Source organism: Danio aesculapii, chromosome 3 (genome assembly GCF_903798145.1).
Source record: "Danio aesculapii chromosome 3, fDanAes4.1, whole genome shotgun sequence".
Taxonomy (NCBI): domain Eukaryota; kingdom Metazoa; phylum Chordata; class Actinopteri; order Cypriniformes; family Danionidae; genus Danio; species Danio aesculapii.
The window spans coordinates 41,847,537-41,862,900 of NC_079437.1; the positions used below are offsets into that span (position 1 = coordinate 41,847,537).

At 36.1% G+C, this 15,364-nt stretch overlaps 1 protein-coding gene and 1 pseudogene across 1 annotated transcript; both read right to left on the reverse strand.

Annotated features, from left to right (window-relative positions):
* Positions 1-451: 451 nt before the first annotated feature.
* On the reverse strand, positions 452-1,384 carry LOC130220567 (uncharacterized). The gene is made up of 4 exons (XM_056452802.1): positions 1,336-1,384; positions 924-1,235; positions 549-860; positions 452-462 (listed from the first exon to the last, which is right to left on the reverse strand). The coding sequence occupies exons 1-4, from the start codon at positions 1,382-1,384 to the stop codon at positions 452-454; spliced, it is 684 nt and encodes a 227-aa protein (XP_056308777.1).
* A 9,553-nt stretch (positions 1,385-10,937) lies between these two features.
* Positions 10,938-11,963, reverse strand: LOC130220568 (uncharacterized; annotated as a pseudogene).
* Positions 11,964-15,364: the final 3,401 nt, after the last annotated feature.

Below are 15,364 nucleotides of genomic sequence, written 5' to 3' on the forward strand. Positions count from 1 at the left end.
GCAGTGATCAGTGATCACTCATCTTCAATCATGATCAATCCCATCCCCCCATAATCCATATCCATAATCCATAGTGTTTGAAAGAGAGCGGCGGGTTCAAGTTTTCCAATAAGTCGGTGGAGCACAATGAATCATTCAACTTTTATTTGCACTTTCAGATTTAAACCTCGGCTGGATTTTATCATTCACTTAGAGCTGTATTACACACTGCATATAGTAATAATTTTCAAAAACCCATAATAGGGGCTCTTTAAAGAAAACTGACCAATATGAAATAGAAAAAATATAAATATTTCCATCAAAATAGGCTGTTACTAATGGGATTTTGTTGAATTGTCCTTTGGCTGTTTAGTTGTAGATCCCTCTATTTGTTTTACAGGTTCTCTAGTTGCATGTTCTGTGGAAGTAAAATTGCCAGTCATTATATAAACTAAAAGTGCATTTATTTTTTTTAAATGTCACCTATTGAAGCAACTGATATTTTTCATGAGCATTATTAATGATAGGACTGTTCAAAGAAACATCTGTAACACAGAGAATAAATGTACCTGTAACAGTGAGTGTGATGGTGTGGTTTCCAGTCAGGACAGAGCACTGATATTCTCCCTGATCCTCTGTCTTCAGGTCTGATACGTGTAGAGAGAGATTTCCTGGAGATCCTTCATTCAGTAGTTTGACTTGACCTCTGTGTCTCTCGCTCTGCTCATCTGGGTACATTTCTTCAGGTTTTCCTCTGGGCTTTAGTGCAGTAAATGCCCATGTAAGCTGTTGAGGTTTAGCCTGTAGTTCAGTACAGGAACAGGGTACAACTACAGACTCTCCTGAGTGTCCCGTCACTTCAAGCAAATCCAGATCACAATCTGACAACACATTCACAACCCTTGCACTCATATTTAAACTGCATTTTGAGAGAGACCTTTCACCTTTTATTGTTACCCTAATTAATGTAGAAATTTGTGAAGTTTGAAACTGATAGTCCCCTTCATCCTCTTTACTGAGGTCAGAAATGAGCAGAGACAGATTTGCTGGAGATCTTTGATTAAACTGCTTCAGTCTGTCTTTGTATTTCTCTTCTTTCAACACTTCAGGCCACTGGTTTCTTCTGTGGTTGAAGTACAGCGAGTTGATTGACTGTGCTTTAGACTGAGGGTCATGACAGGAGCAGGGCAGCAGGACTGATCCACCTGTGTAACCTGTTACTGCTTTAGTCTGTCTATGATCTGACACATCACAACCTGCAGAGAGAGTTTTTTTTTTTTTCAGAAGAGATTAATCAGAGCTTTAGAGATGAACATAAACATCATGGACTGCAATAGCTGAAGATCTCTGTCTTACCTGCAGTAAAGTGAAGCATAAAGAGGAGAAAACAGAAACACTTTTTCATGATTCTCTGAACACACTGATGAGCCAGACTTACACACACTTCCAATGCAACCCACACTTCACTTCAGTAGGAAAGCTGTCAGTGTTAATTTTGTTCTGGTTGCTTTCCCCAAAGTTTTGAGGAACACTGCATCATTTTCTCTGTGTGTCTAATTCTATTTCCTGCATTTACTGTATGAGGGTTGTTAAACTTGCATCTTTCAAGTTATATGTAAAGAAAAAAATGGCAACCAAAGCATACTGTAGGAGCAGGTAAATATTTCATTGTAGAAGAAACATTCAGTTGGCAAGTATAGTCTCAATTAGTTTATTCAAGCCTGTTTCTGTGATTGATTGAGGTGTCTTACCAATGAACCTTGTGAGAAATTATCTGACAATCTGTATCAGTTCTACGAGTGTGTGACTGGGCGATTTTAGGATTTTCATTTTAGGGGGGCTCAGCTCCTTATAAGGTAAAATTAAATCAGTAGTAATTTAATAGTAATACACATACAATTTTTTGTTTGATATTGGTTTTATACTAGTATTCCACTGTATTACATAGACAGGCATAGCCATTTGAGTTCTAAGCCAAATAGGCTCAACCCACCTAGTAAATTCAAGTATATTCAAGTGCATTTTTTGTTTCCATGTATTAAATAAATAAACTGCCACTTTTCTGATTAAATGACAAACATATAAATATATATGCTTAAACTTACAGGCTAATTGACATATTTTCACGATCTGAATGATAATAATAAATAAGAATTAATTTTTAATACTAATACTAGACAACACTTGATGTTTCTATCTCTGTCAGTGACTCAGTGACAGTTTAAAACGAGTTCATTCTCTAAGTGCTTCTGTTACTTTGTTTAATCCTTTCTGTGTGAGACTGTTTATAGTTCAGGGCTATTCAATTAGTTTGTCATGAGGTAGCAAAATGTTTGTTAAGAGTTACGATTTTCACTGGAGTAAACAGCTGTGCTGATGAGGTGAACGCCGAGAAAACCCGAATGCTCCTCCGTGACATTGGGATACAGGTGATACAAGCTTATTTATATCAAAGAACTGCAAATAAGCAAAATTAGAACAATTTATCAATAAACACACACCTAGTTCTCTCGCTGTCCATGGCTGTGGTTTGCTGATCAAATGAAAAACAAAAGATGGAGAGGAGCCGAATTCTGCAGTTTTAGATTGGTCTCCCCTGCCCCCGCCCCCCCGCGCTAACCAGGGGGCCCTGTCAATAATCCGTGCAGGGGGATGAACATTATGAAAATGATAGTTTGTTGTACAGTTGACGGTTCACTTACGTTATTTGGATGTTGCTAGGTGTAAAGTCACGAAAGCAAAGTGCCAAAATGGAAAGAATTCCGCACATCGCGGTCGATTTGCTTTTACTGAATCTTTTAGTTTTGGACATACAGAAAGCGACTCACGTCTATCTGCCGCAAAAAATATATAAACATTCAGAACATCACACAGTGTCTGTAGAAGCTGTTTTGGAGGACACAAGCAGACAATCACTATGATTGCCATTCACATCAGAAGTGAACCGTACCCCAGGCCATCTCTTTCAGGCGGTCTCGGGTACGGTTCACGGGTGCGCACCCAAGTTCAGAAGACACGTTCACACTAGTTAAATGTACCGTACTATGACGCCAAACGAACCTGGGAGCGGACCAAAGTGCTAGTGTGAAAGCACCCCAAGTGTCCTCTAGTTGCTATGCCATTCACAATCATCATTACCCCATCTACAGTAAACCATATTCCCCATCATTATTTGTTCTGATACACAATTGCTGTAGGCCCTGAATAATAAATATAAACTAAATCCAACTAAAAATAAATAGATAGATAGATAGATAGATAGATAGATAGATAGATAGATAGATAGATAGATAGATAGATAGATAGATAGATAGATAGATAGATAGCAACTAAACATATTGTCATTACATTGGCATTACAAACAACCAAGTAATTTAAATAACAAAGAAAAATGTATTACTCAATAAAATACCCTAGAAGCAGAAGATCTTCATTGACCATATTGGAATAATTGTGAATATTAATGTGCTCTTTTTCTCCTATACATTCATGTGCACACACTCACACTCAGTGTTCCCAAAACTGTCAATCGGATGCTCCACAGGTCAATATACATGGCCGGCTGCTGTTTTTTCCGTGTTTTTAATATTGTTCATATCGATAACAGGAATTATATCGTATTGTGGATATATAAATTTATATAATCTAGTTTGAAAGGAACAAAAATCTACATATAACTGAAAAGTTATATTCTTTGGTTTTTGATTATATCATTTCATTAACAGCCCAGCCATGAGAGACATTAACCTTGACTCTCTGACTACTGGCTGAGCCAAAGGGATGCAAATGCTATGGTCAGAGCTTTTAATGACTCTGCCGTTGTCTCTGGGTGATACTTTCAGGCCAAAGAAAGGCCGTTTCAGGCCTTTTGTTGATTAACTTGTGTGGTCAGTAGCTGGGCCGGTTTCTAAAACCTATATGCCAGTTATCATGCTGACTCCAAAACTGAATTAGCATGCTTTGTTTAGCTATCTCCCCTCCTCCTAAGAAGACATTTATAGACAGACATCTTTGTCTTAATTCAGGACTTGTGAAAAAACTCGTAGACTGCAGACCTCCAGTAGGCCTCCTGCAGACACATGGACTTCTTGAAGATGCTGTATGACTGCAGATTAACCAACATGTCTCAATAAAAAAAAATATTCTGCTTGTCAAGTCTCCTGGACTGGGGTTCTCTCTTTCTTCACTCATTTATTTTTTACAAACAGCATCGAAATTAAGAAATATATCGTTATATCCATTTTTGCCATATCGTCCAGCCGTAGGCTGGTATCTCATCTGTATAATCATTAGTAAGACAATCAAATTTTTTCAAGCTCACTATAAATAGCCCATCTTGTAATCCTCCTTTATTTTTGTTTTTTGAAGACCCCCATCCACCCGATCTCCCTATTTTTCTCCTTTACCAGGGGAGCTCTCAGGAAATACCTGATCTCTTACCCTTTACATGCTCACTGACCAGACGGGAGTCCTGGGGTCAATTATCTCCAAGCTCAGGGTTCTCTATGGGACAGCATGCCAAACCTGCTATTATTATTATGCAATAAGTGTAAACTCTTGAAGTTCCCTCATGAATTCTTTTGCATAGCATCATGGGACAGCATAGGGTCATTCGGGTTCTTCTCACTTACTATTTTTCAAATACTATGAATTTGGCCATACTACATGGCTCACATTCTGTTTTTAACATACTATATAGTAAAAAGTAAGCAAATTTGGACGCAGCCAATGTCTTAAGTCAAGAGAGCACAGTTTTAGTGCAAGTGAGAAATGATGAGTATACTGAGAATTCTGGAAAAAAATGGACATTACTGTATGTACTGTATTGAATTTGAATATGAAAAGTTAGTGAATAAAATGGCAGAGGTGGCCTTTTGCGTGAGAATTTCTACCCATCATTGTCTGTTTGCACGCATGGTGTAAAAAATGAACTGCAGTTGAACTTGTCACAAAATTAAAAATGAAATGCCCAAATTGACATATGGTACCATGATCAACACAAATCTCTTGTTAAATGTCAGAGGAATGAGGATGTAATGACATTAATCGAATTATGTACTATAACATGGAACATGGAGAGAACACTCAAAAAGGAACTTAGATTAAGGCAAATAATCAGATTACTGATGTCTATGTAAACATAGTCATTGAGTTGCTCGCCCCACTACATTAAAATATATCAAATATATTATGTGTAAGTGGATTTTATTTTAAATAAGGGTAAAAGTTTAAAATTTATTAAAAAACCAAAAATAAATGTTGTCAGGAATAGTTAGAAATAGTAATTTGATGACACATTATAAGATGTTATTTAAGGATAACAGTGAATATCCCGTACTGTACTTTGTCACTATCCTTTAAACCACTGAAAGCCATTGAAATCAAATAAAATTTAGCATGATCATTTATTTTTTGTACATTTTATTAAGATATGAATAGTTTGACATAACATGAATATATCAAGACTTCTTGAGATGTCTAAAAACACATCTTGTAACTGCAAAGAGGATTAGTCAAGTTTTAAAAAGCAGCTATAAACCACATTAAGCCAAGTTAAACAGTATAAAACGTTTAAAACAAAATACAGAGTTAATCTATTTCTTTGATGCCTGAGTTTTCCACATGCTCTGCTGTGTGTCTGAGCTGCTGTCTGCTCTCTGCTGTTGAACATCCCACAGAGAGAGAGAGAGAGAGAGAGAGAGAGAAAGAGAGAAAGAGAGAAAGAGAGAGAGAGAATGAGAGAAACATTTATTAGGATACTGACTGTTGTATGTTAATAATATGATTCATTTGAATAAAGATATCTATTATATAAAATCTTTACATTGATTACTTACATTAAGGTGAGTTATGTTTTCTTGAGTTTTCTCTGGTTGTTTGCTCTTCTGGGTGTTTTGCATGTTTATTGGTTGATAGACAGGCTGAATGAAAATAAGGTTTCTCTGTTGAGAATCAAAACATTACAATTAAAAATAATGAAGATGTACAAAGAAACAACTGAGAGGAAACAAACTCTTCTCAGAGATCATACTGCACCATTAATTGAGTATTTTCTGTCTGTCTGACATTGCACATCTGTATTGTGGTTAAAATGCTTTTATTTCAGTGTCATGCTGAAATTTAATTGAAAAGCTGATTTGCTTATCACAGTGAGATATAAGTAGGACAAACAATAAAGTAACTTTACTTAGCAGTTAATTTCCCGGATAGCAGAACGTCATTGAATTATCATTGAATCAACAATTGGAGAGTTGAAAATTCAATGTTGAGTTTTCAACAGGTTTGCACCCTCAAATCATGTTTTTCAACTAAAGAAAGATTCATGACGCAGTGATTTAAGTAAATGATATTATTAAGTAACTAATTGAGTGTTATTAATAACTGATGATGAACACCTGCTGCTAACAAGCAGAATCACAGAAGGAACACAAAACTACAACTGACTTCAGTTTGTATCAAATTAATACATAAAGACATAATTTTATGATTTTCTTCTCATTATGTTGGCTTGAGAAAATCAACATACAACATACATATAAATTATCTCCTCATAGGCCGTACATGCTACAAGTCCCAAATTTGGTCAAAATTTTGCATTCAAGATTGTTGCTATATCTCTTCATGCCAATCAGACTGTTTTTGAATAAAAAAATGTTAAATAATACATTTTGGGCTGCACGGTGGCGCTGTGGCTAGCACGTTCGCCTCACAGCAAGAAGGTCGCTGGTTCGAGCCTCGGCTGGGTCAGTTGGCATTTCTGTGTGGAGTTTGCATGTTCTCCCCATGTTTGCGTGGGCTTCCTCCGGGTGCTCTGGTTTCCCCCACAAGTCCAAAAACATGCGGTATAGGTGAATTGGGTACACTAAATTGTCCGTAGTGTATGTGTGTGAATGAGTGTGTATGAATGTTTCCCAGTGATGGGTTGAAGCTGGAAAGGGCATCCACTGCGTGCAAACATATTCTGGATAAGTTGGCGGTTCATTCCACTGTGGCGACCCCAGATTAATAAAGGGACTAAGCCAAAAAGAAAATGAATAAACCGTGTTTCCTCTAGGATTTTTTTCCAGCTGTGGCGCCAGGCCTTTTTTACACAGACCTACTAACTACCTGTGGCGTTATTTCATTGAAAAATGTCGTGAGCGCTAGGCAGAGCGTGTGTAAGGCTGGGGAAGGCTTAGCATCCCCCTAGCCGGAGACCACGGAGATAGCAGCAAAGAAAAAAACTGCATTGAAAACATGTAATGGGTGTAGGGCGGAATATAAATGTAATTTAATGTTAATGATTAACAGAACACTTTAGTTATTGTAAGTTTGCCAATCAAATTCAAAGTCCCCCTCCACACAAAAATGGAACTGTCCAACTCTGCACTTTGCACTGATAAGCACTGCTTTTGACTGGAGTTGGCATCAGCTCTGAAAACGAAACACAAAATGCTGGCTTTTCTGATTTGCTGGTCAAGGACGTAAGAAATAAAATGACAAATGAGTATTACGAGAGAGGTATAATAATATATTATTCTGGTTTAATTAGTTTTCAGTATTAAATGAAATGCCTTATTTTGGTTGTTTCATTGTAATGTAGGCTAGTATTCTAGTCTAGTGTAGTAATCTTGTTTTGCATTTTAATTCTGCTGTGTTTTCTACCATAGGCGGAGGGTGAACAAACTCCAGGGTAAGGCTATATGTGCTGCCCTTTAATGCATTTAAAAAGATTTGTGACCAAGAAGAGGTTTCAACAAAAGCACCGCCTATCAACAAACATCTTATATTCAACACGCACATTAAAATATTTTATTAGATTCATTCAATTATTATAGTCACTTTCGATATGCAGCCAAGGGCCAGAAAATGAGTGGACCTAAATAGGGTGGACCTCAGTGCCTACTCTTAAACTACGTGTATAATAGCTAGTTTCTTATATATATGATCTCTGGTAATATAGTAATTCATTTAACAAGTGACATTTGAGTATCCAACCCTTTTGCAAAAATAAATAAATTGCAAAAATGTGTGACGAATCCGAAATCATTCACTTTGCCACGAGCCCAATCGAAAACTGAACTTGTAATTCAGCAATAAATATATAAAACTAAGCAGTTTTAAACTGTGATTAGGATACTGAATTTATTTTTCTTTATTAAGCTAGAAACAACAAAAAAGACAATGAAAATATGACAACATAAACTTGGTGTTTATTTGCGTTATCACGGCTGTGGTAAACTTATTGGCAATTAAATTAAAGGTGTAAATGAGTAAAGGTGATCCAGTAGCTATTAGCTAGCGTGAGTAACGGTTTGTTTAAATTAGATTCATATTATTCAAAATAAAAATTAAAACATAATTAAAAATCTTGACTTTCCATTACCCCTGTAGAGCGCAGTATTACGAGTCGAGATCGCATTCATGTAATTGCCTACAGCATGCGAATCTCTTTGCTTGCGCACCGATTTTCTTTGCTCGTACACAAAGCTTCTTGCGTGCCCTCAAATACGCGCTGCTCAAGCGCAGACGGTGTTGCCAGATTGGGTGGTTTTGAATTTATTTTTGCGGGTAAAAAGTGACATGGGCGGGTAGTGAAAATTTGGGCGGTTTTGCAACGACGTACCCGCCAGCCCCTGGTTTGCCCCTCATAAACCTGTTTTGATCTCCCAAAGAGATGCCATAGCCCCCGATCTTCGCATACATATGCGTAGAACAGTGTATAAACGCTTGTGATCTCGACAGCTTTTGGGCTGGAAACAGTCAGCATCATCTGGTACCACTGAGCGCAGATCTTCTTGTAATAAACGCTGCTGAAGTGTGATTTAGTGCATTTATGTAACTAGTATGTCTCAAACATTTATTAGATTTGCCAACACAATCTCACGGCAATTCGTAACTTTTGATTTAGTGGCTAATTCGTACGAATTCGTACAATCTAATTCCGTACAATTTAGTACGATTTGCTCATCCGCCAATGACGGTTTGGGTTTAGGGGTGGGGATAGGTGCCACGCCTCCTTTTAAAATCGTACAACTTCGTACGACTGAACTCGTACAAATTCATACGAATTAGCCACTAAACTGACAAAACGTAAATACTTACGTTTTCTCATGAGATCAGGCTGGATTTGCTAGGAATATTTATGAATGTCTCCAATAGACCTACAGAGCGATATTAATGCATCCTGAAGTAAAGTGAAACCGCTATACATAGTGTTTGCTGGTCTCACACATCACACACCTGTCAGTCAGCCAGTCAGTCAGCACGTACCTTAAAGGGTTAAACATATGACGCACAGCAATACTAAAGGTCATTACAGAAAAGTCACGCAGTTATAATTCACTTACTCTTTAATATGTTTTGGTGTGATTATCACCCGCTATTAAAAATAGAATGTTTTGAATGAGAGGCTGTATGTAGCCATGGTGGGATAAATTTTGGCGTGGGCGCCCCGCCATGGAAGAATGGAATGAGTGGAAACCATGAATAAATGATAATAAATTTTAATAATCCAGGCATATAAAAATGATACAAGCCAAAAGCTGTGTTCTGCATTAGATTTTGTTGCCATATCTTTTCAGGTTTACCAGACTTATAGTTTTCCGATAAATAATTTTTATGAATAATTTTTCTCTATTTTTCCTTTTTTTTTCTTAAACACCATACTTTTTTACTGATATGGCAAGTCATTTTTACAAAAAGTCAATTTTTTTACTTGTGTGTATCACATATTACAGTTTTTCTCAGTCGCTGTGGTGCATTTTTCACAACACTATTTACATTTGCACGACAGTTAAATGCATTTCTCAAAACAATTATTCATTTGTGCACAATCATAGTAGCAGTTTCTCATTCCTTCCAACAAATTTGCAAATGCTTTTGGACATGCATCAATTGCTTGCCACCGTTTCTACGTGCCTTTCTGCGTGCTTTAATCTCCTCGGCTGCGTCAGACAACAGACAGACTTAAAGGAAGCAGATCTCACTTAGCGTTTGTGAGAAATACTACAGTAAGAACTTTACCAATGAGTATTGTTGTGCAGTTGCATCGATGAGTCACGTACAATGTCGTTTACAAAGCTCACACGTGCACACACAACCGCAGCAGAAACACACACACACACACACAGACAGACAGAGCGCGCGTTTAGCTTTTGCACTCTTTTTGCACACAAACAGGATACAGGTAGTCTCCACTGCTGTATGGATAATCTGTTATGTTAATGTACAAAATAAACCTGATTTAACGTCCACAAACCGGGATTGAAGCGTCTTTCTTTATAATTGTTCTGACACGCGGCTGTGCTGATGAAGTGAATCTAAAGTGAATCGCTTGTAATTCATTACACACATGCACTGTTTTAAAACATTTTAAACTTGTGAAACTTACTCTTCTTGATCACATTTGATGATGATTGATGATCCTAGCAAACTAAAACAGCCTTTTATTCCCTGGTTATACACGTGACCACCGGGACATGTTAATACACCCAGCTGTCAATCAATTCGGTGGGCGGGGGGGACCGCACTCCTACGCCAAGTTTGCGGTCGGTCTGAAAACAGCTCCAATTGGTCCCCCGTTTTATGTTGTTAAATGGAAAAAAAAAAGGACTGGGTGTGTTTATATCACCTCAATATGACGTCTATACACTATATCTACACACTATGTCTGTCCAAACAGCTTGAAAAAATAGATTTCACCATAGGTGCCCTTTAATAATAACTTATTATTAACTTAAAGTATTATATAATTCACTACGTGAACGGGGCATGATGATCATTCAAACGACTCTGATCATTTTCAAAAACTCAAATGGAGGCTCTTTGAAGATTTTTACTTACGTGATTTTGTTGAATTGTCCTCTGGCTGTATAGTTGTAGATCCCTCTATGTCTTTTACAGGTTCTCTAGTTGAATGGACTGTGTGTGAAATTAATCTTTCCAGTCATTATATAAACCAAAGAGCATTTATTTTCTTAAAATGTCACCTATTGAAGCATCTGATATTTTTCATGAGCATTATTAATGATAGGACAAAGAAACATCTGTAACACAGAGAATAAATGTACCTTTAACAGTGAGGTGATGGTGTGGTTTCCAGTCAGGACAGAGCACTGATATTCTCCCTGATCCTCTGTCTTCAGGTCTGATATGTGTAGAGGAGAGATTTCCTGGAGATCCTTCATTCAGTAGTTTGGCTCGACCTCTGTGTCTCTCGCTCTGCTCATCTGGGTACAATTTCTTCAGGTTTTCTCTGGGCTTTAGTGCAGTAAATGTCCATGTAAGCTGTTGAGGTTTAGCCTGTAGTTCAGCACAGGAACAGGGGTAAAACCTACAGACTCTCCTGAGTGTCCCGTCACTTCAAGCGTCTTGTTTATTCGGATCCAGATCACAGCCTGACAACACATTCACAACACTTGCATTCACATTCACTTTTACACTACATTGACAGATGAAAATATACACTGCATGTTGACAGAGACATGTTTCAGGAAAAACTGTCCCTTTACCTTTAATTGTTACCCGAATGTATGTGTAAGTTTGTGAAGTTTGACACATATAATCCCCTTCATCTGCTTTACTGAGGTCAGAAATGAGCAAAGACAGATTTGCTGGAGATCTTTGATTAAACTGCTTCAGTCTGTCTTTGTATTTCTCTTCTTTAAACACTTCAGGCCACTGGTTTTCAATTCTGTAGCTCCATCTGATTGTCTGCGCTTTAGACTGAGGATCATGACAGGAGCAGGGCAGCAGGACTGATCCACCTGTGTAACCGGTTACTTCTTTACTCTGTCTATAATCTGAAACATGACAACCTGCAGGCAGAGTGAGCTTCTTTCAGAAAAGATCAATCAGCAAATCAGGAAATAAACCTTAAGAAGACGTAACAGCTTAAGTTGTTTTAAAGAACTGAATTCTTTCCCAATTAAAGGGTTTGTGAGTGTGCTCTTACCTTCAGTAAAGTGAAGGATAAAGAGGAGAAGACAGAAACACTCCTTCATGTTTCTCTGAACACATCGATGATCCAGACTTACACACAGTTCAGCAAAGCTGTCAGTCTTAATTCTGTGCTGCTTGTTCTTATTATAAGTCTGCCGGGACTAACATTTTGTCACATCCTCTTTCTATTCATAATACCTGTTTGTGTGTTATTATGCTGTCTTTAGGACCACAGAACATAATACCCAAAGCCCATGTGCAAGAAGAAAATCTACATACACTATAATTGAAATAATCAATAAGTTAAACTTAATAACAATAAAATAATACTTAACCCTGCACAAAAAAAAAAAAAAAAAAAAAAAGATTAGTTGGATTTACTGCGTTGAATTTTTTTAAAGGTAAGTTGTTGTAAACTATTTGGGCTGAATTTAAACAAACAAATTAAATTTAGTAATGTACAACTTAACTTTACTGTTTAAATTTAGCTTTGCAACAATTTGCAATGAACCATTTTTTCTCAGTGCGGTTAAGAACTCAGACCACAGGATGACCACACTGACACATGTGAGATCAACAGCTATTTTGAGATGCTGTTCCACTTAACATTTGCTTCGTCTTCACAATATAAGGTTAAAATTAAATATATATTCATCATTGCACTTTTTGTTTATTATTCTCATGCATATTATTCTTTAAGTAGTTGCCAATGTTGCATGTATAGCCTTGGGCTATACATGCAATTTTTTGGGGCAGAGCAATAAAGAAAAGGAGATGTTGATTGCAGCAGTAATATCAAATATCAGCAGTGCTTCCTCTGAGAAATCTATTATCTTCTAACACACACACACACGCACGCACGCACGCACGCACGCACGCATGCACACACACACACACATACAGGTTTTTGTGATTTGTGGGGATATTACATAGGTTTCTTTTTTGTATTGTATTTTTAAACTGTACAAATGGTATTTTCTATGTCTTTAAATGTTGACTGTATGTCTGTGTACAAATGCAGGGTGTAAAATAATTATTGAAAGAGTCATAAGTATGAGTGTTGTCAAAAACCAACCCTCCCCCCCCCAAAAAAAAAAAAAATAAAATAAATAAATATATATATATATATATATATATATATATATATATATATATATTTTTTTTTTTTTTTTTTTTTTTTCTGAAGTGTGTTATAACAGTGTAACAAATGGTATTTGATTAATTTTAAATAGTGGTCTAAGGTTTTTCAACCATCACAACAATGTAACCCATTAAATAATAATCTTATTCTGAATGACAGTGGGAAATTATTTCACCCACATATTATCATTTTATTTTTTACAAATGTTGTTTGATTAAGACATCTCTGTATATAATATCACTTTTGCAGTTTAAGTCAATGCAGGTACCAAATGGGATGTCTCTCCTTTAGAATTTATGATTTTGAAATGTAATTTATTTGGATGATGCAATATAGTTATTGTCATGGTTTATGTGTTATTTAAATGTCTTGATATTTTACTTTATTTTAGATTATGGGAGATGTGTTAAGCACAGTTCACCACAAGGGAGCAGTAGCTCTTTAAATATTGGCATTATGACGGTGGTCAAAAATGATAAAATAACAAACCAAAGATTATTGTTAATATGGTTGTAATACCCAAGCAGTATTGAAAATTATACTTATTAACAGATGAAATACCAAATACTACTTAGAGAAGAATTAAAGGATGACTCTTTTAATTCAAAAACATTTGTCAAATTAATGAATTTTGTTGTAATGGTATTAATGTCACAGCGAGTAACTAATGGAGCAACAGCAAAACAATAAGAATTGCATGTGAGATTCAGCAAGTAAAATGCTGTGAGTAAGAAGTTTCAGCATCAGTGAAAGAGCTTCACTGGTTTCAGCTCAGCTTATTGTTGTCACAAAGGGCTTCTTGGGTTTTATGGGGTTTTGTTGAAAAGCCAGTCATAGTGTGTCGCTTGTCACGTGAACAATAGGTATGCTTGAGCAAACTTCCTCTCTGACACCAGACTTTGTCTGAATTTAATTCCAGTGAACATCATAGCCATCTGATCATACTAGATCTGACGGATTCTTACTGTGGCAGTAAACAGCTGTTGTTCTAACACAAGTTCATTTCATGCCTTTGCATAAAATAAGACAGAGATGAGACAAATTGCAAAAGGCACCAAAGTAAAAAGTTTAGTTTCTACTGGAAATCATTAAAAAAAATAAAGTTTGTTAATGTGAGTCTGAATAGATTGAAAGAAAGCACTAGAAATCACTGAAATAAACTGTTTTGTTCTCTTACCATCAGTATATTCAGTGTATCTACAGGTATTTTCCTAAAGCTGGACAGGATTAAAAGGTTGCTTCGTTCATAGTCATAGTCTTGTTTTTGATATTAAATGTTTAAACATAATCCCTATATATATAAATTAGTTAAGGTCAGAATTATTAGCCCCCTGTTTATTTTTTCCGCTATTTCTGTTTAACAGAGATTCTTTCAACACATTTCTAAACATAATAGTTTTAATAACTCATCTCTAATAACTGATTTATTTTATCTTTGCCATGATGACAGTAAATAATATTTTACTAAATATTTTCAAGACATTTCAATACAGCTTAAAGTGACGTAAGTAGGTTAATTAGGTTAACTAGGCAGGCTAGGGTAATTAGGCAAGTTATTGTATAACGATGGTTTGTTCTGTAGACTATCAAAAAAATATATAGTGAAAAAAAAGGGGCTAATAATTTTGACCATAAAATGGTTTTTAAAAAAATTAAAAACTGCTTTTATTCTAGCCAAAATAAAACAAATTAGACTTTCTCCAGAAGAAAAATTATTATCAGACATACTGTGAAAATTTACTTGCTCTGTTAAACATCATTTGGGAAATATTTAAAAAAGAAAAAGAAAAAAATCAATGGGGGGCTATTAATTCTGACTTGAACTGTGTGTGTGTGTATATATATATATATCAGTGAGGTCTGTTTTTCCTTTGTTTTCAGGATGTGTGAACATAACAGATTGTTAGTTGTGGACTTGTGATTGAAGAGCAGGGTGAGAGCAGGGTGAGTTTGTCGTCTGTGAGTTCAGAGCGAAAGTGTGTTGTGATTTCTGATAGGTATCATTTTGCTGCAAGAAACCTCTGAGAAAGAAATGAGTATGTTTGAGTATAACATCTCATAACAAAGAAGAATGTGCACATATAAGTCATTTTATTGAGGCATAATGAAAGAGAGTGGGATGTTGTGTAGTGTGCCTATTTTCATGCTTCTGTTCTCTGTCTATTTCTCTGTCTGTTTTCTGTGCTGAGTCATTAGAGCTTTCTTTACTGATGGATGTTTTCAGACAGTCCTCTTTTTCCTTTACTTAAGCCATGCAAAATAAAAGATGCATCTTAGCAGAGTTATGTTATGTTATCAGTTATTTTCTGCCCTTTTTACATG